At 41.9% G+C, this 27,885-nt stretch overlaps 1 protein-coding gene across 1 annotated transcript in view; it reads right to left on the reverse strand.

Annotated features, from left to right (window-relative positions):
• Positions 1-2,158: 2,158 nt before the first annotated feature.
• LOC137891975 (zinc fingers and homeoboxes protein 2-like) overlaps positions 2,159-27,885 on the reverse strand; it is a 96,679-nt gene continuing 70,952 nt past the window's right edge. The window contains exons 3-5 of the mRNA XM_068736854.1: positions 18,438-21,746; positions 16,087-16,249; positions 2,159-8,116 (exon numbers count right to left, since the gene is read on the reverse strand). Coding sequence (XP_068592955.1) covers positions 16,090-16,249; positions 18,438-21,406 — 3,129 coding nt within the window. The 5' untranslated portion in view covers positions 21,407-21,746 and the 3' untranslated portion in view covers positions 2,159-8,116; positions 16,087-16,089. The remainder of the gene's footprint in view (positions 8,117-16,086; positions 16,250-18,437; positions 21,747-27,885) is intronic.

Below are 27,885 nucleotides of genomic sequence, written 5' to 3' on the forward strand. Positions count from 1 at the left end.
AGTGTTTTCTGTAAAGAAATGTTCATCTTTCGCAAGTCGATTTATCTGCAGAGACACGAGCTCAAACCCCAAACGCTCAATACGCAGCATGAATATTTAGACACACATCAGCAGAAGAAGCGCACACTTTAACACAGCGAGCGCTCGGAGGCCACGGCGGCTTTCAATCCGCTCTGCGCTGCTATCGGCCTGAAATGTGATTCCTCACCTTTTATTCTTATTCATTTTTTTTTTTACATTTACCTTCGTTCTCATTGTGAATCCAAAAGGTAGAGCTTATCTTAAATTAACAGCAGCACCGTGATATCCTCTGAGAGCGCCGACCAGATATTAGGCTGCAGAGCGACGTGGAGGACATCCACAATGAAGAGACGCTCGACGGGCTCGTCTTCTACAGTTCGCACCAGGCGGCAACAACCATCAGGTGACATCAGCTGAAGCTCAGCTGTGGATGGAGGTCAAAGATGTTTTTACAGAAATTAATGAAAACCAACAGTTCTGTATATATATGCAAGAGTGACAGTAACTTCTGAACATCCAACACTTTAAATGAATACTTCACCCCCCCAAACCACCATCTCTACATCTAGAACTCGCTCCATTGAATTCTCACGTCTCTGTTAACCGTTTATTAGACTAAATAAACGGAAATTGTTATGCAAGTGTTTAACTATCATTGCAGGAACCTAAACATATCGGGAAATACATATTTATACTGGAAAATACCACCAGTGAATGACATCTTTTTCCACTAAATTTCTTAAATGCGTCGTTTCTGGGGCAGCGAGATCTTCGTCTTTCTGACGCTGGTTTGTGTCACAGCTACACAACTCAACAGCCATCGACTCTGAACACCAGCTTTCCTGTTAAAGTCTCCTTCTGATCCACCTGAACTCGATGAACACTCACCTTGTTTTGGCCCGCAGAGACACCCAAACAATTTTCTGATTGTCAGAATTGCCGATTATGTCGACTGGTTGATTAAATGGCAATTAAATTGGAGAGTAAGATTAAGAGTTGGTTTCAAACGCTTGTTTTAATACCGCTGAGGGCAAACTCCCCAAAGACGGACGCCTCGCTCATTTTTATCAGAGAACGAAGGTGACAGGAAGTTTTTAATTTCCAGCTACTGCGGTCTGAAAAGTCAGAAACAGAAACAGAGGAGGTCTGACAGGAAAACACGAGAACATAAAAACGTCTGCTGTTAAGTGACGAGACTCAAAAGACGTAGTGTTCACTTCATGCTGATTTAAATTTGTGGTGAACAAAAATATACAAATTATAATAAAGTGGGTAATTGACCCTCGGCTAAGCCCCGCCCACCGCTGCCACTCCGTCAAGCGGTCAGAGCTTCGTTACCGTGGAGCCCACACTGTCACTAACTGCACTCTGAATGAATATGATCTAATATTTGAAGAAATTAAAAAGCGATTTCAGAGAGAAGCAGACAGAAAGGTCTACAGTCGGCGACATTGCTGGGTCTAACGTTCCCTCTTCCTCACTCCCCGCCGCTCCGGAGAAAGACAAGCTAACTAGCTAACTAGCTAACTAGCCAGCCATCCGTCTCTGGAGCCGTGTCCGCTTTCTTATGAGCGAGCTGAAGTGTTTCTCACCATGACAACTAACGACAACCACCGTTTTCTTTTGAACTGGTCAAATGACCACGAAAAACAATTTAGTGTCCGTTCTACTCCTATTCTATTTCTATGTGAGGGTGTCGATGCTACACTATGATTGGTCTGCGTCCGAGGGGCGGGACTTAAGGAAGGGTAAATTGGGTCTTAGACCATAGACTGTATATAAGAAGTGGGCGTAGTCATCGTGTTGTCACCCATTGGTTTGTGGACTGATGTTTTGAAGCCTTGAGTTTGGCGAATTCGCCGTCGCCATCTTGGAATACAACCGTCGCCATGATGGCTTTTTTGCAATCAATGAACAAACTAGAGATTGAGACCATAAAGACCAGAGGAGTCGCCCCCTGGTGGGCACTAGAGAGAATAAACGTTTTAAGACACTTCCGCACTGGCAGAACCGAAGGTTGCCGCCTGGTTCTACTCTTATTCTATTTCTACGCGTGTATGTCAATGCTACGCTATGATTGGTTTGTCTGCATTTAAGGGGCGGGACTTAGACGACACACAGAAGCACACACAGAGTGAAGAGTACCCTTTGCAAAAAAGGCTGTGTTTTATTGAAATACAGCAGACATCAACAGGTTGTTTTGCTGACCTGGGCAACAGAAACAAGAGCTCGAATACCTTTCAAATCGAAGTAAGAAAAACAACAAATATCGATGGCTATTTTTGTCATTAGAAGTAAAAAAAGAAAATCTACAAAGACGCTCAGAACCTGGTGCCCGAAACTGAGGAGGTGAAGCGTCATTTCGGGTCACGAGCTGATTAACACGAGTGTCTTTTGTCATGTCAGGAAACTAAACGAAAACAAGCCGGTGCTCCACTTTGGATCCTGACTCAAGACTCTCAAACATGCTGGTATTTGAAGTTAAAAAAAATCAAATGCACCTCGAGTTCTGAAGGAAGGATTTGAAAACAGCGTTCGAGCCTGTTTTTGTGCCCAGGGCTGGTTGTTTGATAGTAGCAGTAGTAGAAGAAGCAGAACCTCAGTTATGAAGCAGGGCTGGCCTCAACTCCCCTTAAAAACACATTTAGTGCACCAGGTTTTCCCCCCTTGAAAAGAAATCAGAAACTGTTCCTCCTGCTCGCACACGGGAGTCCAGTTTGATCTAATAATAACTCTTTATGGACTCTAACAGGATCTTTATTTCTGCAGAAATAGACGTTTCTCTGCTTGAATATCTCTAACAGAGAGAGACCTTTAGAAGAGGTTGAAGTACTAAAATACTTCAGTTTTTTTTGGCATGTTTGTCCATTATTGTACATCACTCATCCGCATTGTTTTAAAAAATGCATGAACCCTGTCAGCACCTACAGCATGTGGATTTGCATCGCAGAAAGTTTTGGGTTGAATCAACCTTTTCACAGAGCGATCCCAAAAAAAAAGTCCTTTGTAGAAATCATGTCTTGATTGACTCTTACGCTTAAAACGTTTCTTCAGGCTTCTAAAGCGACTTTGAAATTGTTAAAATAAAAAAACCTGTGACTTTTGGGTATTTTATTCAGTTTTGTTCTGTTTCTGTATCAAAGTGTGGTTTAGAAACGTGGAGACAGCAGCAGACTGAGGACGGATAAAGACCCCTGAAGTTTATTCAACCACTGAGGATGGATCAGACGAGAAGCATCTAGTCCACACCGTGCAGAGGTTAGTTGTTAGTTACAGTTGTGAATAAGTTCAGGGTGTATTACAGTAAGTACAAGTCTTAGGGAGTCTGCATCGCCTCCGTTTATATATATTGTTTGAGCTAAAAAGAATAGAAATAGCAGAAGAAAAGACTAGTCCAAAAGACTTTGGACTAATCAAAAGGAGGTTTTTAGGTTATAAATACAGTTTAAAATCCACATTAAATGAAGATTACAGAGGACTAATCGAATTGATTGCTTTCGTAAGACGTTTGACTAAATCTCAAATGTCGTCATCCAGTTGAACATATTGATCCTGCTACATCCCTAAAATGTGATGATTGCTAAAAAGTCTTTTTTTTTGGCGGGAAAACCAGGTGCACGCAACAGATAAAACTTCAAAGTGAGCAAACATAGCGACTTCAAAATGAAACAGAGGAAGGACTCGTGCACACTAGTCGATCTGTGTTCAAAATTTCGTCCAAAAAACTGTGACCGGACGTTTTTCTGCTAACACACGCGAGCTAACAGGGAACAAGCTAGCTGTATGCGCTACTCCCTGAGCTCGCTTGCTTAGTTCTAAAGCTAGTTAGCTCAGTTGCTAACAAGACAGTTTATTTTTCGGTTTGTTTGTTTATTTGTCAGCAGAATTACAGTTGGTGGAGCATTGGGCTCCCTGAGCTTGCTAACGATCAGTTCTTAAGCTAGTTAGCTCAATGGCTAACGGGACAATAAATTAACACATTTTAGACTTTTACCCCCAACAAGTAGATTACGATTTTGGTTCTGTTTGTCAGCAGAAATACAGAAAAACTACCGGCCCGATTTTCATGAAACTTAGTGGAAAGGCGTAACACGGGAGACATACGTCTCGAAACAGTTTGATTTTAGTCAGCAGTTTCAATTCTCGTGTCAAATTCAGTTGAACTTGACGCAAATTATCTTTCTTTGCTGCTACGAGCAAAAATCCACCGGAGTCAACGTGGAAACAAACCATTTGCTGTGACTCCTTCCTGTTTTAAATGCTAACTGATGCATCCATTTTGTCAGATTACGCGTCACAGTTTGTGGATGTTTTTGACTGATTTCTTTAAAAAGACTAGTGTGCTCGACTCTTTGCTCTTCAAACATTCAGACGGTAAACCCACAACATTTACTTAACTCCTAGAAGCAAATACATTCAATCATTCATCAGAAAAATATTCAATTAAAACTATACACTTGCAAAAATAAAAGTCTCTTGGAAGCTTTCTAAGGCTGTGCGTCAACCATCTTTACAGCGCTGCTTTCTTTTCCAGCGTTGTTTTAACTTTTTGTTTTGCAGAAGGATGTGCAGCGGCGCAGAGCTGACAGCTTCGGTGACGCTGAACGCCGCCGAGTTTTAAAAACTATGAAGACTTTAAGCGAAGAAACAAGCATTTTGATACAAACCAGCAGTACAAACCCCCCGCCCCCCCAATGGACGGAGTTGAAAACCCTCCCCCTGTTGTTGTTGTTGTTTGTTTGTTTGTTGAGGCCAGCCCTGGTGTGCATTTGTAAATACAGTATTTCAGATATATGTAGTCTTATCTTTAAATCTGACCAGGACACTACAGCGGCAGAAGCAATACATAAAGAAGCTCATATTTTGTTTTTTTTACTATTATTCTTTTCTGTCGGAATGGAACTAGTTTCAACTAAGCCTACCAAGCCAACATGTAGTTATGTATTGAATAAAAGGCTATTTATCTTTTTTTTTCTTTTGTTTTATTACAGGTGTGTCTGATGGTGTGCAGGACGACAAAGAGAGAGAGAGAGAGAGAGAGAGAGAAAGAGACAGAAAGAGAGAGAGAGAGAAAGAGAGAGAGAGAGAGAGAGAGAGAGAGAGAAACAAATCAACGGAGGGAAAACAGAAGATAGACGAGAGAGAAAGTAAAGGACGACGTGATCGAGTGAGGAAGAGAAACGAGAGAGAGTGAGAGAGAGAGAGTGAGAGAGAGAGAGAGAGAGAGAGAGAGAGAGAGAGAGAGAGGGAGAGAGAGGTTAGTTTGATTCAGGCAGCATGATTCTGGATTGTAGGGTTTTCACTGTCGAGTGTTGTGTTGTGATCGTTACAGTTGAATCCTTCTGCGCTTTGCCACCATTTTGACAGTTTCTTAATGTTTCTGTTGTTGTTGTTTCTTCCATGTTCGTTCCTCGTCCGTTTTTTTAAACAAAGATCCACGACAGTCACTTGGTCGTACAAGCATGTTCGTCGGAACAAGAAGTGCAGATTGGCTTAAGTTTTTTTTTCTGTGTTTTGTCTTTTTCTTCAAAAAAGGGTTCCAGACAGAGTGGCTACAATAACAATAATAATATTAATAATAATATAATAATAGCACTTGACTTCACTTCAGCACAGTAAAAAAAAAAAAAAAAAAAATAGAAAAGAAAGGAAAAGAAAAAAGGTCCAAATGTGTTTTTTTTGTTGAATGTTTTTTTTTTTTTTTTTAAATCTGATTTGATGTGAAGCGAAGTCCCCCCTCCTCTTCCTCCCTCCTCCTCCTCCTCCTCCTCCTCCTCCTCCTCTCAGCGGGGAAGTGGCGGGCGGAAGTCCAGTGCCGGTGAGATGAAGAACAAGTGACTGAAGTATTGCCAACTGGTCCGTTTTTTTTGTTTTTTTTGTAGTGGTTCCACTCTGGTTCAGTTAAAAAAAGAAAAAAAGAAAAGAGAGACGGAGACATAAAGAATAATAATAATAATAAAAAACGTTGCATACGCTCCACAGCTGGCAGCGTATTTTTTGTTTTTTTAAAAAGTCCAACAACAAATAAAACAAAAAAATAAAAACAATAAGATGCGAGAGAAACCGAGAAAGAGAGAGAGGTTTAGAAAACAAACAAAGAGACGAGGAGGGTTTCGGGGGGACGAATTGCTCCCATTTTACAAAATGTAACAAAAATTTTGTCCGCAAAAATTTTACAAATCTGTAGCAATACAGAAAAAACAAAACAAACAAACATATATACCCTATTTACAAGGAGAAGAAGAACCCTTTTTTTTTTTTTTTTTTCCAAAAGTGTAGTGAGAATGCAGCAGATCCCAGCTTTGGCACTCGGCATTTGTTTGTTTGTTTGTTTGTTTTAAATCCACCCTGTTGTTGTCGGTGTGTTACAGTCTGACTGCTGCTGCTGCACACATTCAGTGCTCCGGTTCACCCTCCTCTTCTTCGCAACTCCACGGCAACGCAGGTCACGCACAACATCACCTCAGCCGCGAAAAACATCCGTCCGGTCCAGAGTTCAAGACCCGCTAATCCCCCCCCCCCCCCCCCACGAGACAGAGGAGGCCTCCTTCAGAGCGACTTAAAGGAGAAGCTCAGTTTTCTTTGTTTTTAAGGAACTTACAGTAAAGTGCGGCTCATGAAACGTGTTTGTTCTTAAAGGGAAAGTTCAAACTTAAAGATACAGATCATTTAAACGAGAAATTAACGAATCACGTGAACGTAGTCACTGTCAAAGCCTCGTCTTAAAGGGAAAGTACACTCTCTCTTTTACTAACTCTTCTGAATTTTAACTTATTCACCATTTAAAAATGATTAACAAAATGAAAACGGCTCAGTTTTGTGTGGCGTTCAAGGACACGATCGTCCCACAATGCAACGTGGAAGAAAAATAAAAGACTTTGTCTGTTGACAGAAGCTGTTATAATTTGGCTTATCATTTTTTTATAACGGCTCAGTAATTAACTTTTTGAATTCAGCAGTTGTGAGTCTCACTGATTTTAACGTGTCTCCAGGTGTTGATTGTTTCCAGACGGAGATTAATTACCTCGAGTGATGTCACTTGAGTCGATGCTGGTTTAAGACTACAAGTTAAAAAAAAAAAAAAAAAAAGAACAAATCTGGAGGAGTGGAGGAAGAAGAAGTGAGACCTCTGCTGACGGCTAGCGGCTCCTCGGCTACATTAGCCGCTAAATTAGTATAACACACATGAATCCCCTTCTCAAACTGTCTGAGGTCACGTTGCATTGTGGGTAACGTAGGCGGCAGGTTTTCACAAGGTGTGGAATAAAAAATACCTCTTGTTCTGCTGCATCAATTTTGATCTTTATTTTGTGTAATGATAAATCTGTGTAGTACACAGTTAATATTAGTACTCCGTGTACTAGTATGCAATATGAAACTGGGAGCAAGGCAACTTAAAGGGCCAGTACCATTTTATTTACTTCTTTTATTTGACCTAAATTGACTTCCAGGCCTCCTGATGAAGCCGTTTCTTGTACTTATACAGCAGTATTGAGTATAAGTACAGCCAATCTGCCTCTGAAAGGAGGAACTAATTGTACTTGTTGTCACAGCTGTGAGTAGAATAAGTGATGTTTTGTGAGCCTCGTCTCTGCTTATACTCGGTGAAGATTAGCTCCTGTTTTGTAAAACTAGTGTCAAACTCGCATCGCGGTGAGAAATGAAAAGAAAGCACCAATTTGAGACTCTCTGCGAGGGAGGGCAGCTTCAATTATCTTCACAGATCGTGACCCTGAATCTCCCCTTGCACTCCTCTGATTTTCAATTTGGCAGCGTGTATACGACTCGCCAAAATAAAATAAAAGCCCCCGTCGTCCTTTTTTTTTTAAACTCGTGCTTTTGTTCTGTGAACTTGGAGGGGGGGGTGGGGGGGTCACTTCGGGTCGAGAACGCTGAGGACGATGTTGTGTGCGAGCTGGGATGCAACAATCACGAGATAAAAAAATTAAAAGAACAAAAATTACAATATCTGATAATTAAAAAAAAATAAAAAAAAAAGTTGCTCCATCCTCCGTCCACCTTGTTTTTATTTTTCATTCCTTCCAGCAGCAGCAGCAGCAGCGGCGGCGACGATGGCGGCAAATCCTACTCGCACCTGAGATGGACAGAAGAGCGAGGAAAGAAACGGTTAACAAGAGGAACGTCAGTTTCACGAGAACACAGATCATTCCCACCTAGAACATAAGAGGAACAAAAAAACAAAACAAAAGAGAGAGAGGTGGGGGGGGGGATTAAAAAGCAATTGTGTGCCAGGAGACGGTGTTCCTGGTCGCCTGGTGCTGCTGGGAACTGGGACACATTGTGAAATAATAATCGACGGCGGAATCCGACCGGCCGGCGCTCTCTCTCCTAATCCATGTGAGAGAGAAACTGTGTTAAAGTTGTGTTTTGAGTGGGAGTGATTAAAACGAGGCTGTGATTGCAGAAACAGGACAATGGACGGTAACACACATCCCCTTTGTTGTTCTCTAATAGTGGCTGGGAGCTTTAGTCGCCTTCATTGCATTTATATATTCAGATTTAGGTGAGAAGCCTCTCTGTTTTCTGATGTGCTGAAAACTTAACATTTAAATTTAACGTGAGAAAATGTTAAAGGGATTTATTGGGTATTTTTAAAAAAAAACAAAGTAAAACAAACTTTCCACCAAGAGACCGCACACCATGTGAAATGACATGTCATTTGTTTGTCACGATCTTTTCCTAAACCTAGCTACATATTTCACGATCTTTTCCTAAATTTAACTACGTATTTCACGATCTTTTCCTAAACTTATCTACGTATTTCACGATCTTTTCTTAAACCTAACTTAAGTATTTCACCATCTTTTCCTAAACCTCACTAAGTTGTTTCCTGTGAAGACAGAAGTTTATTTTGAAAAGACTTTATGCATTCAGCTGAAATAGACACGTGTTGCTTTAACTTTTTGGTGAGATAAGATACAGCTGGTGAACGTAGTAGAACATTTAGTACCTAAACAGACTGATATTTGCCTCGGGAGGTGGTGGAGACCAACAACAGAGCTAAAAGAGAGAGAATCTTGGAGTTAAATGCATCATGTGACACAAACACAAAGACTCCTGACGAATCATCTTGTCCCTCTGTAACTGCTGGACGTACAGATAAGAAACGGTTTGCTAACAGGTTCAACATATCAACTGAACAAAGGTCAGGATGTTTAAATAAATCTTACTGCAGGTTTAAAATAAAGTGTTTTCTCTGTCTGGATGTAGGATTTAATCTAAAAACTGAAGCTGTCTGTGGATTAGCTCTGTAAATATAAGACGTGTACAGAGAAAATATACCTTCAAAATAAAGGTTTCTGATTAAATAGAGTCTCACTCTCAAATAAACTCAGTGTAAATGTACATTTCATCAGTACAACACGTTATACTCCACCAGGAAAAGGAAGTACTATGACTGTGTTTAACTGTACACTTGTTCATGAAATGTTTAATAAATAATGATGTCTTTAACCATCTGTTTCTGCTAATCTTCTGTTAAAGTCATCTCTTCTTGTATCTTTTGCCAAAAACAATTAGTTCTTTGATTTAATTTTTTTTTTTATATTGTTGTCTGGTTCCTAAAACATTTCCCCTCAACTCACAGTTATTACACCGAAACTCAACTCAGCTCCACGTTTAAGAGAAGAAGAAGAAAAAAAAGGATCAGCTGGAGGAGCTGTGAACAGCTGTTCAATCAGCTGTTCAGTCAAGAAGCTGCTACACAACAGCTGACGGTCCAATATGGCCGACAGAGGGTTCGTTTCATTACCTTCACGCACACAAGCAGCAGGAAACACACGGGATGAAGAAGGTTTACGACCACCAAGCAAAACATGGGGTTTTTGAGAAGCTAAAGAGGAAATGAGTTGAATCTGATGTAAAAACCTGGTCAGATGTGTCGCTCCGTGACTCCAAATATTTCACAACCTTTCATAAGAATCAAAGTTAACAAAAGCAGACATTAGACGACTCAAAGAGCTCCTCCTACGTGAACCAAAGCCACAGATCTGGTCGCTGGTCGTTTTAAATCTCTTTCTGGTCGTTTTTTGCGTCTGAGTTTCATCATTTTAAAGGATCTCAGATGATTCACAACGGCGGATGAAAATGTTTTATCTAATTAAAAAGTACTTCATTTAAATGTAAAGGCTTTTGACTGTCATGAGTTCATCGTTCTTCCGTTTGAATGCAGTGAACTGACACTACAGGTGACGTGAGGACTGACGCTCTGCATGATGAATCACTGAAAGTCAATTCAGCCTCCAAGTGAATTCGTTTTTTTTACTGAAACTGATGATACGAAATTAAAACCAATTATTGTTATTCTGATTTGTCAGATGGCGGTTACCTGGAAACAGGTAATGTTCAGTGTTATGTATATATATATATATATATATATATATATATATATAGATATATATATATATATATATATATATATATGTATATATATTATAACAATGACAGGGAGGGAGAGGCACTGCAGCATTTCGGCAATTAAGCCTTCATCCATAAGCTACGACTGTTGATCGGTTATTATGGGCTCTGCTGATTAAATGAAGCCTCGAGCTGCTGTGATTAGTGAGACAGGACAATGGATGGCACACACACACACACACACACACACACACACACACACACACACACACATACATACAAGCTGGAGACATCGCATCAATCTGTTTTTGCTCCATCAATCGTTTCAGCTCCGTAATGTAATCCGGGCGATGACGTCACCGCCTCTGACCCCGAATCTGACCCACACAATGTGTCGCCCAAAGTACAACAATAAGATAAGTAAAGGTGTGATTAAAGCCGGACAGACCCCGTGAACACTACGCGTGTTAATATTCCTTCTGTAACGACTAGAAACCATTAACTGATCTTTGTCCACTGACAAATCTCATAAAGTTTATTCAAACACGGCGGTGAAGACGTCCTCACTGTGGACGAAGAGAGAGGAAGTCAGCGGTACTTTGTGTTCTATAATGAGCAGACAGGTGAGGGTTCAGGTGAGACAAAGGACTCTGACTCCTCCGTAAACCAAAGCCACAGATTTGTTGCTCGCGGGTCGTTTTTAAATCTCTTTGTGATTGTTTTGCTTCTCTTTTCGGTTGTTTAGGGTATCTTTGTAGTCCTTTTGTATCTTTTTGGGCATCTATTTGGTACATTTTGCATGTCTTCCTGGTCTTTATGTCTCTATTTGGTAGTTTTGCATCTCTTTGTGATCTTTAAGTTTCTCTTCTTTGTCTGTTTGCATCTCTTCTTTGTCTTTTTGCATCTGTTCTTTGTCTTTTTGCATCTCTTCATTGTCTGTTTGCATCCGTTCTTTGTCTTTTTGCATCTCTTCATTGTCTGTTTGCATCTGTTCTTTGTCTCTTTGCATCTCTTAATTGTCTCTTTGCATCTCTTCTCTGTCTTTTTGCATCTGTTCTTTGTCTGTTTGTGTCTCTATTTGGTAGTTTTGCATCTCTTTGTGATCTTTAAGTTTCTCTTCTTTGTCTGTTTGCATCTCTTCTTTGTCTTTTTGCATCTGTTCTTTGTCTTTTTGCATCTCTTCATTGTCTGTTTGCATCCGTTCTTTGTCTTTTTGCATCTCTTCATTGTCTGTTTGCATCTGTTCTTTGTCTCTTTGCATCTCTTAATTGTCTCTTTGCATCTCTTCTCTGTCTTTTTGCATCTGTTCTTTGTCTGTTTGTGTCTCTTTTTGGTAGTTTTGCATCTCTTTGTGATCTTCACACACACACACAGTTTATTTTTATGATTTATTTGCTCTATCACCTCTCTCTACTTTGTAATTCATAGACACTTTTTTTCTGCAGCCACCTCTCGGTTATTGATTTCAGCGCCGTTAACTTAATATTCTCAACAGATATGGTCGGCGCTTTTATCTTCCATTTCCCCCCGAAAACACAACGTTATGATTAACGCAGAATCATATCAGGAGGACGTAAGTTTCATTTTTAAATGTTTTGCTTAATGGTTGAATAACTTCTCTTTAATTCCAGTTATGAGGGCTGAATATGAGACGATCCTTTGTTCACATTATGTTGTGAGTATAAATATACATTTGTGTTCTGTTTTCACTAGATATCATTTCATCTTCACACCTTTCTCACACATTAAAATATGTCTTTTACAAAATATGTGTTTGATAATATGTTCTATTTCTTTATGTGAGCTTTCAAAAAGCTCTTTAAAGCCAGAGTTAAATATAATAAAGAGAGATGTGTGACTTCAACATCAGATGTACACAAGTATAAAAGGCGTTTTTTTTAAATGCAACTCTATTTTTTTTACGCTCTCGGGAGGTTGAGGAAAAAGCCGAGGTCAGCGCGGTGATCCGAGGTCGACGCAAACATACATACCAACAACATCTCTGCTTTTCATTTAACCACAGAACACTAAACAAACTCCGATTCAATATCTCACGTTTTTCTTTCTCACCTCTGAAGCACAAGTCTGAGAATACGTGATGTTTGATTTATCCTCCCCGGCGTACCGGACGGGAGGGGCTCCACAACAACATGCATCACTGACGTCATGTGAGCCCGTTGCTGATCATCCAGTGTGACAAACCCCGCCCGGCTGGCACTGGAGGGGCTTAAAACAAACACCACCCGAGGGTCCGGTCCAGGTGAGAAGAGTGCCAGAACGACTGAAGGCCTCAGACGGATCACATGGATAAGAGAAGAATCTCTAAATATATGGAAACCATGTTCCCCTGTTTCCAAGTGAAACATATTAAACATTATATTATAATCATATTATTATAAAATGTGACTCAGATGAGCACTTTTAGTGGACGTACAGTGACGCTGAGGAGTTACCTGATACCAAAACCATCGTCAACCAAAATACACAAGTCGCCCTTTAACTTTAAATCAATGACAAAAAGTTCATATCGTTCATATCACAGCTTCTGTGACGACTAAAGATGATGCAGAGAGGATGGAGACATCCGTCAGTACTGAAAGAATGTTTCTTTAATGTTTCACTCTCATCACGAGTTAATAAAAGAATGTTTCTTTAATGTTTCACTCTCATCACGAGTTAATAAAAGAATGTTTCTTTAATGTTTCACTCTCATCACGAGTTAATAAAAGAATGTTTCTTTAATGTTTCACTCTCACAATGAGTTAATAAAAGAATGTTTCTTTAATGTTTCACTCTCATCATGAGTTAATAAAAGAATGTTTCTTTAATGTTTCACTCTCACAATGAGTTAATAAAAGAATGTTTCTTTAATGTTTCACTCTCACAATGAGTTAATAAAAGAATGTTTCTTTAATGTTTCACTCTCACAATGAGTTAATAAAAGAATGTTTCTTTAATGTTTCACTCTCTCCACGTTTCATTAGTTAGTAAAAGATAAAACCTGGAGTCAGAGAGTTGGAGTGCGACTGAACTGGAGCGGTTCTCTGGATTCCATCGTTGGACCTTCGCTCACTAATCTGAGAGCCAGACTGATCCGGAGAGCGAGGCTCAGCCGGAGACGATACCTGGAACCAGAACACAGCGTCTGGCAGAGCAGACGGGCGCGTCGCCACGGTCACCGAACCGCCAGAGTTTAGACAGCAGCTCGTGTTGATTCAACCTCCTGCTCTCAAACCAACAACTAAGTAATATAATTATATCATATCATTTTATGTTTTAATAATGTATTATATTACGGTATGTTACTATACTTTACGTTATGTAATATCATGTCATGTTTTATTAAATTATATTATAGTATTAACTATTGTGTTAAGTTATATTATACTACGTCACAGTGATGTCATGGTGGTTTGTTTCAAACTGGAGAAAGACGTGGGCGGCTCGAATAACAGACGCTATCACGTTGCATCATGGGAAATGTAGGATCCAGTGCGTCCCCACTTTGAGACTCGGTGGTTTTTAAACATTAACGTCTCTGCCGTATGTACGCCTAGACGATGCTACTTTGAGCGTTACAATGTTAGCTTAGCACAAATCAATCCAGACTCCATTCAGAAAACAAGACTTTTAAAAGTTGTTTGCTTGTCGTCTTGCTGACAGACCTGACAAAGCATGAATTCAGACTTTCTATCAAACCGTCATCATGATGTCGTTATTTCGGCATAATTTTTTATCCGATTATTGCAATTAAATCACAGCATCTGTTCATTTCAGGTTGAGATCGCCGTAGTAAACCAGAGTCATTCAGCCGACGTGTGACTTTCTAGATGCTTAGTAATTAGTGTCAGTATGATATTATTGAAAATATTTTCAGAGTTTATGTTTATTTTTTTTAATTGAACTTAACTGAAAGATTCCAACAGGAAAATGCCAATGCTTTTTAGACATTACTGACAGGAAAGAGTTTAAATCAACTAAACTTCAAAATGCTGCATATTGATTATTGATTCCAGCTGTCAAGCGATGATTTTTTTTTTTTTTTTTTGAAGACATCCCAAAAAAGTGTTGACAGTCCCTGAAGAGTGGGCCGATGTCAGCAGCTGAGTCTCCACCTTGTTTACGGCTGTTTTGTCTCCAGGAAATCATTTGAACGGCTTCTATTGTGAAAAAAAGCCGCGTGGAGACATTAGAAACTTTCGATCTTCTGTCAGAACAGACAGGAGAAGCTCTGTCGTCACGCTCTGCCCCAGGCGGAGCCTTTCATCCATCAAACTTTACAGCACCAGGGGGTCCTGCTGCTATTTTAGGCCTCCAACGACGCTTTTTTTAAATTTATTTATTTTTTTCCCTTTCCCTAAATTTTCCTGAAGTTTTAGTGTTTGTTGCTGAGCGGCTTGAAGCCAAAACTCACACAGCTACACACACAGACTGGTGAGTGGATGGAGAGGGTTTTGTTTGTTGCCTGGGATCGAGGTGTTGGCTTCAACACTATCATACTGGGGGGGGGGGGGGGGACCGGGGGAGGGACGCTGGGGACCAACTCTCGCTCCAATAAATCACCGAAAACCTGCAGCCACACTGTCAGGTATGAGAACTTAAAGACGGACTGAGTGGAGAAATGATCATCAATCATCAATATCTTATTGTATATTATATTTATATTATATATTGTATATAAGTATTATTTTATAAAGTACGTTGTGTTTCAAAATGTACAATAAATACATTTTTCTCTTGTTGCTCCTCTACTACACGCCGAGGCCTGGTGGTGAATCACGGCGTGAAAAGTGCTTTTACTCGTCGTTGTTTGTAAAGTGCAGATTAATAATACTTATTATGAGGAAATAAAGAGAACAGAGTGGAGACAAGTTTAGAAAAGCATCAATCATCAACATCTTTTAAGTATTAAAAGGTAGTTTATATCAACTATTACTCTTTGTCATTCTGAATTGTATGATTTGTATGACGTCTTAAAGTAAAGAAAAAGAAAAGTTACTCCTCATTTTTTGTGCATTTTCTTCTACAAAAAGTTTTTTTTTCAAAATAAAGTTTTGAAGGTTTTTTTTCAAAATAAAGTTCCGTCTTCACAGGAAACAACTCCGGTTTAGGGAACAAAACGACTCAGTTATGTTATATAACGTATATAATGTATATGAAATACTGAAACTACATTACACAAAAGCAACGTGACAAACACATCAACACTGTCTTCTTGTTTCACGGCTGACAAAACGCTGATTGTTGGGAGTCAGAATATGTTTTGGAGTTTTGTTTGAGCTCAAGGATGAGAAGTGTTCCGCTGAGTAAACAACAACAACAGGTTCACACTCTTTGTTAACTCTTCTTCCTCCACAGAAATAAAAAAAAAAATGCAATTCACGCTTCACTTAATGACTTAAAAGGAGGTCGTTTGTCATCTTTTGACAGTTGATAGAATAAGTGATTAATCATTTAACTAAGAAATAATTAGAGCTTGTCTTGATAGTGAATGGAATTCAGCTGCAGCTCTGATTAAAACACATTGGCCTTTTAACACCTACAGAATACTTTCTTACATGAATGCAGTTTTTCAGAGGATCGTCTGCGCTCAGGGTTTGTTCTTTCTTAAGGATTCATTTTAAAATAAAATTTCTTTTTTTAAATCATAAAATACAAAAACGTGGAAACACACAGTCTGAAACTCACCGGTCATCCAGTCATCTTCCTCTCCCGGTCCAGCAGCAGCTCTCGTCCTCTCCTCGAGTGTCCGTCCTCCAGCCAGCTGCCGAACACCCCCCCCACGACTCCCCCGTTCTGTCCCCCGTTCTGTCTCCCGTTCTTCAACTCCGCCGCGTTCTGCTGCCTCAGTCTGTCGGGGGGGGGGGGGGGGGGGGGTCAGAGGGTTAAACGGACGGTTACAGACGGACAAAACTTCAAAAATCAGGTACTCTGATTCTTACAGACCAATAATCACTACTGGTGATCAATTAAAACCCAAATATGATCCAGATACAAACAGCAGCTGTCTCCTTTTAAAGGTGCTTTTTTTGACCATTTAAAAAATACATATATCTTTTATATATATATATATATATATATATATATATATATATACACACACCTATACACATATATACATACATAGCTTTAATGTTTAATGCATGTTAGAGTTTTGCTGGAATGCAAAAACTGATATTATTTCTGAAAGATTTAAACACCAATGTCGTATAAAACGTTTGTCTTCATATAAATATTAAAGGGAATTCTCTGTGTTTAACAAATTGAGAAATTTTACATTAAAAGACATATTGTGACAGGAGATAGTCAATACGGAACATTTAATTTTTTAATATATTTTATCACTTTTGACAGCAATCTATCAGCTAAGAATCGTCTTTCTGTCCAACATGAGACAGATTTATTTTTAAGATAAAGAGAAAGGACAAAAAAAACAAACAGCCAAAAAATTTCTAAAACTTGTTTTTTTAACGATATTTGTTTTTCAGAATCAAAGGGAACTGTCAATCAATTATTCGATATTTAGGCATCTGAGGTTCTCCATCAGATTAAACACAAGTGGGTCAGAAGTGGGACATCATTTTTTTAATTATAATGAGGAGAAACTAATAATCAAAAATAATTAAATTGTGAAGGAGGACTTCATGTCTGGGACTGTGTCAGAAATAGTGATGAAAACTGGGACGAAGGTCTCGGGTTTCAATTCCCGCAACAAATAATTTAAATTTTACTTTGTGAAATAAGAAGATCACCCTTTACTAGGCAGCAAATAATAATGATATCATTATCAATTAATCTGCAGATTATTTTATAGATTAATCGATTAATTGTTTGGTCCATAAAATGTCAGAAAATAGAGAAATGTAACCCTTTAAATGTCTTGTTTGGTCCAAAACACAACATTATTTACTTTAATGTGATATGCAGAAAATATCTCTATTTGAGAGGCTGAAAACAGCATTTTCTTCCATTTTTGCATTAATATACTTTAAAGATGAATTATTATCAAAATAGCTACTGCAGCTTTTAACTACTTTTAACTATTATGAGTGGTGAACCCTCCCAATTTCAGCTTTCAGTATATTTTCACTGCATTTACTGTCAATAAGCAGCAACAATGACTTGTGTTGTCTGATTCATTCTAAGCTGTCTGTGCGTCGTACATCACAGTGTTGAGTACAGAGTTTATAAAACCAACAGGAACCAGAAGGATTTCAATGTGCTGTCAGTGCAGGTTCATACTGTGGTGCTTTCCAAAACCCAAAACTGACTCGTGGGGAGAATAAAACTCTTGCCCAAATTATCGTGGAGATATTGGTTTCCAACGTAATGGCTGCGTTATTTAGCCAAAGATCTCCCAAGCTCCTGGAAGGCTGAATAGAGTCTCGTCTATTTGTGGGTTAATGTCCTGAAAACCATGTTAATGTGGCAACTAGAAAAACAACAACAACAACAACAACACAAGGAGGCGGAAATTTGTTTTGGCCTCGCTGTTCTCCACAGAAGGCGTCAGAGCGTAGAAAACCAAAGGATGGAGGAGGATGTATTCTGTTCAGATTATAAAACGTTTTCAGGCAATTTGGGGATTTATAACCGAAATTGATGACCCGTTGAAAAGAACAAGACAAACAGCGGTAACCTGGTAGACTACCTTGACCATGAAAATTAAAAATGTTGTTGGTTTGACCACCTCACTGAATTTTTAAGAAATTTAATTGTATTTATTGTTTATTTAATTTTAAAATATTCATCTTTAAATCTGCAAAGCACCACTTGGATTTTATATATTTATTCTATATTATTGAATTAAATAATATTAAATCTAAAAGCTAAAATCTGTGTACATATGTAAGTAGATGCAATATTGGGGGTTGAAGTTGTACTTCTTCTTAATGGATAAAGTAAGACTTATAGTGGAAGATGATTGTTTCCCACTCAAATCTAAAACGTCCTCACCAATGCCACTGAAAGGCCCTTTGAACAGTAAAAGAAAATACATGTATGTGCACAACTTTCAATATTTTTTTTTAATACAGTACCTGCCAGACAACCGGTCTTGGAGTTCATCCCGCTGTTGACTGCTGAGGCTGTTAGCGCGCTGCTCCATTAGCCAGCCCAACTCAACCTCCAACACCTTACTGCCGTTGTTGTTTGTCAGGGCTCCGTCCTGACAGCGCTGGAGGATGCCGGGGGCAGCGTTTTTGGGAGAGCACCCAAGCGGCCCCTGTCCTCCATTCACTCCGTTGTTGTGAAAAAGTTCCGCCAGCTCCAGGCCGCCGCTCTGCAGCCGGTTGTCGTTGAACCAGCGGGCGAGTTCGGCGCGTCCCGTCCGACCCTCCAGTTGGCTGAACTCCTCAGGGGAAGGCCACCGCGTTTGAGCAAAATCGTCCATGAGGAGCGCCAGGGATCGGCTGTCTGGAGGCACTGAGCAGGAATTCGGGTTGGGGACGGAGGGGGCGATGATGGGCAGGGTGGAAGAAAGTGGAAGAGGGCTTTTGAGATGGCCCACACCAGTGCATGGCTTGTGAATCCCATTCAGCTGTAGAGTTTGGTGTTGCTGTTGCTGCTGATGTAGTCGTTTCTTGGCGATGGCCGCGATGCCACCAGCGTCCATCCTCTTAGTGCCCATGGAGTTGAGAAGGGCTTGTTCCAGGTTGTCGCGTAGCGCGCGGCGCTCCACAAACCAGCTGTCAATTTCCTGGCGAGACAGCCGGGTGGTGCCTGCCAGATTGTCCACGTCGCTGAGTGTGGGAAAGCTGTTCCTCAGGAAGTTCTCCTCCAAGATCTTCAGCTGTTCCGCCGTCTTTCCTTTCATCCTCTCCAGCAAAGGGAACTGGGTCAGCACCGAGGACTTTTGATGAAAGTCCGGTTTTAGCGCTGCTAGCGACCCATCATAATGTTGGACCCCATTGTTGTGAGCAAGTGCGGTTTGATCGTGGTACCATTTGCCATCCATGCGAGATGTCCCGTTGGCCTCTGCCAGAGGAGTGAGTACCTTATCTCCTCTGGGGTAATAGGCTTTCACCTCCACCCCTTGTTGTTCTTTTAGTTTCCTGCTATCCAAAGGGAACCCTGCAATCTGGGTCGGGGCTTTGGCCGAAGCGCGAATGGACTGGATAATGGTTGGCCTCCTTATTTGTGGGGCAACAGGTGGTGGGGAGTTTGGCAGCTTGAGATCAGCAGCTGGCAAAGCGTGGGTATTCGGGTGCTTCTCTTTGGAAGTGATGGACGAGTTAAGAGGAAAAAGTAATGAGTTTTTAAATGGCGGAGCAAAGATAGGCGGGGGTACTATCAGTGGTCTTGTTAAAGACTCTGGAAAGACTAAGGAGGGCAGCGACACCACCGGTTTTGTTTTGGGGTTTCCTAACGTCGAGAGAATCTTCCCTTTGGACAACAAAGACGTCGAGGACGTCGACGATGGCGGCGGCATTAAAGGCACAGCAGCGGATGGCCTCCTCATTTCTGTGGTGACCAGAGGAAGTGCTACAGGTCTCTTCATCTCCACGGGAACGGGAGGCGGAGCCATTGGGAGGCGGTCTTTTGGGGGAGGAGGGGGCGGAGGAGCCATCAGGCCCCTGTCTTTAGCGTCACCGGAATGGGGAGCGACTGCCATGATGGGCCGTTTGGACTCCGGGCCGAAAACCGTCGTCAGGTACGTCGGCAAGGATCGTTTAAGGGAAGGGCCGGAGCTAATTGCAACTCCAGCGGGAGAGTTTGTGGCGGCGATTAAACTCAACCCATTGGACGCGGTTGTCCGCACATGACTTGCATGCCCGACGGTAGTGTGGACAAAGGTCTGCTGGGAGGATTTGGCAGACGGCTGAGAGAAGGTGGTTGTAGGCATGACGGTGAACGTGTGATGTGCAGGGGGGATGGAGCCATTGAACATCTTCTTCCTGGCTTCCTCCACCTCCTCCGGGGACCAGGTGATGCCTTGCTTAAGCCGTTGGGTGGTGAACCAGACTTTGATCTGGTCCTCCGGGTGCTTGGAGGCAGCCGTCAGCCACGACAGCTCGGCGTGCGTCGGGTAAGGAAACTTGTTAAAGGAGGTGATCAACGTCAAGTTGTCGTCTAAAGAAGGGTTATATTTGGTGGTGTTCAAGGGAACAGCTATTTTTGGTACAGAGTTGAAGTTGGGTGGGCGCTGGAGCATCGGGGCGACGTGGGAGAGCCCTTGGAGGATGGTGGGTTCAGGGATGATGACCGTTCCGTTGATGTTCACCGCTGTGATTTGATTCTTCTGGATCAGGCCGTCCCGCTGGCTTTTTAATTCGCTCCCTTGATAGAGCGTCTGGATATTGTTCGGGGTTTTCACCGTGGTTGATATGCAAGCTGGAAACACAGAGCTGCCGTTGCCTTCGCTCTGTTCATTCGTCACTTCGCATTCAACTGAATTGTCCTTGCCTTCGATTGTCTGCTCTAAGATAGTCTGATTGTTCCTTTTTATCCTCTTGAACTTGAAGTTTGTCTCGCCCGGGTGCTGGCTCTCGTTGTGCTCGGTGAGCGAGTCAAACTTCTTGGTGTTGAAGTTGCAGACAGCGCAGAGGTACATCGGATTGAGAATGACGTTGGGGTGGCTGGAGTCCACGTGCTCTTTAAATTCATTCAGGTTCTGCGTTGAAAACGGGCAGTATTTGCACTCGTAGCCTCTGGGCTGCTTTTTCCGGGACGCCGGGTCAGAGTCAACGTCTTCCTTGTCCTTCTCCTCTGTGGCTTCCTCATCTTCAATGACAGGAGGTTGATCTTTCTCACCTGACTGCTCCTCTTGTTCTGATGGCTCAGGATTCTGGTTCTCCACTGGTTTTTGAAACGTCTGCTGGTCTGGATTCTCTGAATTATCCTGCTGGGGATCTTGACTCTTTCCTGCAGATTCAGATGATTCTGATTGTTCTTTTTCTGTCGCCAGTATTTCCACGTCCATTACCTCCTCGGGGTCGTCCTTCTCTTCAGGCAGGTCGCTGACGACCCGGACCATGCAGGGGGTGGAGGACTTTCTACGACTGGACATGATGGTTACTGCTGGTGGTGGTGGTGATAATGGTGGTGCTGGTGTTGCTGATTGCGTTGAAGATACTGCGTTTTTTGGCTGCTGCTTCTGCTGGTGCTGGCTGAGGACGTCAGCGTGTCGGTTTCTGAAAGGGACTTACTGAAGGTGGATCGGAGCTGATGGTTGTGGATACTGGTAGGTGGGCGGAGTCGGAGTCTCCAGCCTGCGAGAGGGAGGGCGATAACCGGCTGACGGTGCCGGCCCAGGACCGGTTGTGCAGTGGCGTCTCCCGCTCACTGGCAGTGTCAGCTACCGACCTGGGCGTCATGGGAGGGCATCACAGACGGCAGCGATTCTCAAGCTGCGAAGAGACACAGAGAGAGAGAGAGAGAGAGAGAGAGAGAGAGAGAGAGAGAGAGAGAGAGAGAGAGAGAGAGAGAGAGAAAGAGAGAGAGAGAGATAGAGAGAGAGAGAGAGAGAGAGAGAAAATTACATGTTAATATTGTTTGTGTTCAGTGAGCTGCGCTGCAGCCACTTGGGGAAAGACTAAAAGCAGAGAAAAATACATGTTAGGAAAAACATAGAGAGGAGTCATGTTGATATTTATTTGTGTGTGAAGTGATGTGCTGCATTCACCCAGAATAAGACAAAGAACGGGAAATATGCATGATGGGCAAAGACAGAAGGGTAAAAAAAAAAAAAAAAAGATAATTTTCACTTTTGTAACCAGGCAAACTACGCTTTTGGTTCTATTTATTTAAAAGATGTGAGATCAACACGAGACCAAGGATAAAACACAGAAACATCAACAGAGATTTTTTATTCCTTTTTGGGTCACTTGTACTGGAAATATAAGCAGTCTTGTACTATTATGAGCTTTGGATCAGATGCTCCTTCAAAGAAAGTAAGTTTGTTATGAAGCAGTAAACTTAAAACCCCTGAAAAGTTACATTTTGATGAATGTTTGACTATACAGTATATACAACACTGTTTCCTAAAAATGATTACGCCTATGTCCATACTTAATTAGAAACACAGTTATAATACATTATAGAACATTTAATTATAGTTATAAGCACTCATAAAATATCATTTTACAGCATTTTGTGTGTTGCCCTTGCATAGATTTTATATTATTTTCACTTTGCTTAAAACAACTAATGACCGAGTAAATTATAATCTCACTACAGCAGTGATTATAAACCATTATGGAAAGATTCTAATGTATTCCTAACATGGGCATTTTAATACACTTGGAACATACAACATGATTGTTGTAATTACTTTAGTTTACTAAATGAACATCATGCTGTATTGAAGAAGACTGTAAACTAGAGATTGAGACCATAAACTCATGTTTACGATGTTTACTGAGGGAATAAATCAAGAGAGAAGTAGAGTCATTTTAGACTAGACTTCTATACAACCAGAGGAGTCGCCCCCTGGTGGACACTAAAGAGAATGCAGGTTTTAAGACGTTAAGCTTTGACTTCACTTGGCAGAACTGGAGGTTGCCGCCCAGACAGCACATATGAGATATTGATAAAGTGATTGTCTATAGTAAATAAACCCTCTGGTGCTGTTATGGTTGTTACACAACGTGGAGTTTTTGCTCGCACGCCCTTCCTCTGAAGTCACCGCCAGGTTTCCTTGTCGGCGTTCGTCCCAAACATCACAGGAGCTTCATCAGACGCTGGCAGACGACAGCGTTCTCTGACAAAGCCAACGGCCGGAGGTAAAAAAATAAAAATAAGACACTCGGAGCGAGACGACTCGCCCGGAAATTACGCAGATTCCAAAAGTGCCACTTAATCAGGACACGGCGTTCCAGGCCGATCACATGTGGATACAATAAACTGAAGAGTCCACTGCAACTACAAAAGACCCCCCCCCCCCCCCCCCTCCCCAAAAAAGTCTCCAAACCCCATTAAAAAGACATTAAGTGTCTTTCATAGATTCGGGCAAAGACAACTTCACAGGATAATTACCCCGTAATCATGTAATAAGAGAGACTCAGTGATGAGATCTCCTGACAGCTATCATCCACACAATGGAAGAGAGGGAGAGAGCGAGAGAGAGAGAGAGACAGACAGAGAGGAGAGAGAGAGAGAGACACGGAGAGAGAGAAAGAGAGAGACAGAGAGAGAGAGAGAGAGAGAGAGAGAGAGAGAGAGACAGAGACAGAAAGGGAGACAGAGCGAGAGAGAGACAGAGAGAGAGAAAGCGAGACAGAGACAGAGAGAGAAAGCGAGACAGAGACAGAGAGACAGAGACAGAAATGGGGGAAGAACAGGTATAGATAAATATGGGAAAAGAGGGAGGAAATGGTGATAATAAAAGAAGGACAAACGCAGGTAAAAGCGATACATAGAAAAAGAGAATGGGAGATAAAGAGGGAGAATGTAAAAAAACTTCCGAGCTGATGAAAGACGCTTTAACTAGGCCATGGCCTGGCAGACAGAAAGAGAGAGAAGACAGAGGAAAGAAAGAAAAGAGGGGAACACAAAGAGGGAGCAGGAGAGAGGGATAACAGTTTAAAGAGGCGGAAAATAGAGAGAGAATCAAAAGCATTTACATTTGATAGAAACGGAAATATCACAAAAACTAATACAACAAAATGAGGCTTTTTTTTGGTGCATTTTATATCTGCAGAGTCTTTTGAAAGAAGGTGTCTCAATCATTTCGGGGGGGGGGGGGGGGGGGGCAGAACAAAAAAAACAAAAACACATTTGCCAGAAAAATGGAGAGGTTTTTCAACACTTAATTAGTATCGGGCAAGCTGTTATCTGTCCCCAGTGTCACTTAATGTTGGACATATTTCATGCTCTCACAGCCTTGATCGGCTCCTCGCCCGCCGCACAGGAGACGGGTTTTTACGGCCGCGGAGTATCCAGAGTCCCGTTTGAATCGCTGCGCTGTGCAATGAGACCGAACTAATCCTATGTTATTATAAATCTAATGCATTTACATCGCTGTTTACTGCGTCCTTCAACTAATGAGATTTTCCTCAGCAGGTATAAAGATGATTGTTCGAGTGATTTATCGCGGTGGTTATTGAACACAAGATACTTATTGAGAACCGACCAGACGAAAACCTGATTCAAAGAGGGAAACCGGAGAGTCGGTCGAACCCCGATCCGGATAGACGTGAGGACGATTAAAACAAGCCAAATATAGAAAGAGAGAAAAGATGCATTTCACGGCTCACACTCTCCCAGTTTAGCTCCCAAAAAAACCTGCAGCAACAACCTCATTTTGTCTGCATAAGATTGGGTTTGTTTGACCCAACTCAGGTCCAAGTTCAGGTCGTTACCAGGAAACAAGAGGACCTGCGAAGACCTCCAGACCTCCAGACCTCAGCATCGAGCTACGGAAAACTGGCATCAAGTGTTTCCTTCGGGTTTGCTACTTCCTCATTTGAATAAAACTTTTACAACTTAAGACTTTATTCGTTTTCAGGGAAAGTTCTTCATTCAAAGAATCAGTCACAGCCACAAGAGACAGATTGTGTTCCTTAGATCTCCATGAACCCCACATCCTACATTTCCCACAATGCATCGTGTCAATCTTGTCGTCAATATCAACACCAGAGCTTCTTATGAAATACATAACACAAAGATGACACAAAGAGTTTTGACCCCGATGACATCACGTTGACGTCATTGAGGTCAAAACTCTTTGTGTTACTTTAACACAGAAGGTTTATATTCGGCAAAACACAATATATGACTAGATTATTGTTTGGGTACTAAACTCTTACTATTATTAGTGTATTGGTGTTTCAGCCACAATGGCAAATATTTGCATAAAGAACGAGTCTGTTGTACGTTTGTCGTAAATTGAATACTGTAAGTTATATATTGAATAAGTAAAGTTACTTTGAATAAATCAAAAGTAGAATCACTATTACATTATCAATTGATTGGTTTATGGTCTATTCTAATACAGCTACTCTTTACCCAGCAGTGCTGTCCTCCAGACCACCAAGCAGACTTTGTTTTGTACTTGACGCCGTAAGTGTAGCACCTCCCATCAAGACGTGACAAACACATATTAACTCTGTGGTTCAATGTGAGTCCTCCACAGAACTCGTAGAACCAGAGTTACACTCTCGCTTGAAGTCGTAATGGTTGAAGGGATGCAGACAGACTCTGAATGAGTTGTGGAGGCGTATAACTGGTGTTAAGTTGCTCTTTAAGGGAGTCAAATTAGACTTTTATTTTGGAGATGATAAAATAATCGCTGCTCGGAGCCTAAATTCCGACCAAATCTCAACAAATAATGTGAATTTCCATTGTTTGTTTCCTACTTCTGTACGGTTTGCTTAAAAATACTTTTGCCAGAGAGCCAGCTGCTGCCAGAGGTGAGGTGGGAAAAGAGAGATAAAACAAGAGGACAAGAAAAGAAGAGAGTGTAGGAGGAGAGGAGAGGAGATCAGAGGGCACATCTATAGGAAGAGGTGGAGGGAGACGAGCGAGTAGGAGACGAAGAAAAAGAGAAGAAAGGAGCGCCGATCGACAGGAGAAGGGAATAAAGGCCAAGAGAGACAGAGAGAGAGAGAGACAGAGAGAGAGAGAGAGAGAGAGAGAGACAGAGAGAGAGACAAAGAGAGAGACAGAGAGAGAGAGACAGAGAGAGAGAGAGACAGAGAGAGAGAGAGAGAGAGACTTTAAAAGAGACCGGACGACAGAAAAGAAGAACTGCAGAAGCAGACGGAGCTGCAGGCCGACGCGTTTTTCACGGCGAGGAAAGCGGCGCCAGAAAAAGAAAGGAAGCAAAAAAACTAAAAAACACACAACACTGTCATGTTTTGCTGCATCACTGGATCGGCCTCGAGGACTCCGGGCCAACTTCTGACGGAGGCAGTGGGGGTGGGGGTGGGGGGGGAAGTCATATGCCGCTTGGCTGCGTCCCATTTTTTTGTCAGGCTCAGCTCGCCTCCACGAATCCTTGTAATTACTTGTACAGTATTTGTGTACAGGGGATTGTTCAGAGCACGGTAGCGCTCCGTAATTATGTCGAAAATAAATAAATAAATCTGCAGCCGTGACAACACTGATTTGCAAATTGCAAGAAGAGGCGGGGTTTGTTTTTTCTTCTTCTTTTGGGAGGCAGTTGAGTTGAGAAAACAAACAAACATTCGTCCCTTTCTTCTTCTTCTACTGATGTGATTTTTCAAGGCCGGCAGCGATCATTTTAGATAGATGTGACATTCGGGATCTTCTTCCTCCCCATCCCCCCCACCTTCCCCTTTATTCAAAAATCCTCCCCAAAAAAACAAATTCAGACCCGGATGGGACACCAAAACTCTCCCGGTGAAAGTGACACCGGAGTAACCGGAGCGGATCGGCCCGGGTGAGGCAGAGTTCACTGCATATTCTCCTCCATCAAGGGCAAAGAAAACCATCAGTCCTACAACAACTCGTCCATCCATCTATCTGACGGCATTTTTAGGCAATTCAGTCTGCATGTCGAGGCGACCAAGGGCAAACCGGAGACAAAACGGTGTCGAAGAGGAAGCCGTAAAAACAAACTTGTGAGCCTGAAAAAGACGGTAATGAGGAGATATCTTGGAAATGAAATGACAAATTGGGAGGACGAGAGGAAGATCTGAAAGGCGCCAAGTGTGCTAATAGGAGGGGTTAAAGACGTTCTTCTTTTTACTGGAGCAAGGGCAAACTGGAAGGGGACAGGGACTCTCGGGGAAGACAGACGACCGAACATTTCGGCACAGAAAAGAAGCTGCTGAAAAACAAATTCCACCGCCCCCCCCCAGAGGGTCACCGGGGGATCTGAAGTAGGGTGGCGCAATAACTCATCCTGCAACCAAACGCTCACAGATCTGACCTCACAAACACCAACTTACAGGAACATACCGATCCAAAACACTTCAAATCAGTTCTCTCTTTCTTTTTATTCATCTTTTTACCAAGCTGTGTTATCTCTACCGGGAGATTATGCATTCAAAAGTTGGTGTGCGCGAGTGTCCGTCTGTCCACGACGAATCTTGCCTACTACTGGACCCACTCAGCTTTCACGGTTGCAGTTCAATGTTAGCGGTTGTTTCATACTGTCATTGACTGACACCCTTAAAAGGCCATTAGGGGCCGCAAGTCTGCTTCAGTTTGGACTCTTGCATCCAGCTGTTCGTCTCTTGTTCCCTCGGTGCTGATGCTAAACCGACAGATTTCGAACCATGAAACGCCTGACGAGCCGCCATGAAGGCCCCGACTTTGGACCCCAACAACTGGCTTCCTGGGTAATAAGATGATAACATGTAAATGAATCGACTAAAGCAACGACAGACGGTCATGAGACGTTTGGAAACTCAAAGAGTCCTGTTTTTTTTGGCGTCCTCAAGCCGCCCCTCCTCGAGGCTCAACGTCCTCATGCAGCACGAACTGCCATCTCCAATGTGTGTGTGTGTGTGTGTGTGTGTGTGTGTCGCTGTTTGAATATAAGTGTGTGTAGGGATGCTAAATGATTGATCAAAGGATGCC

The sequence above is a fragment of the Cebidichthys violaceus genome, unplaced genomic scaffold, assembly GCF_023349555.1.
Source record: "Cebidichthys violaceus isolate CVI_PGR_0920_01 unplaced genomic scaffold, fCebVio1.0.p SCAF_73, whole genome shotgun sequence".
In the NCBI taxonomy this organism is placed as follows: domain Eukaryota; kingdom Metazoa; phylum Chordata; class Actinopteri; order Perciformes; family Stichaeidae; genus Cebidichthys; species Cebidichthys violaceus.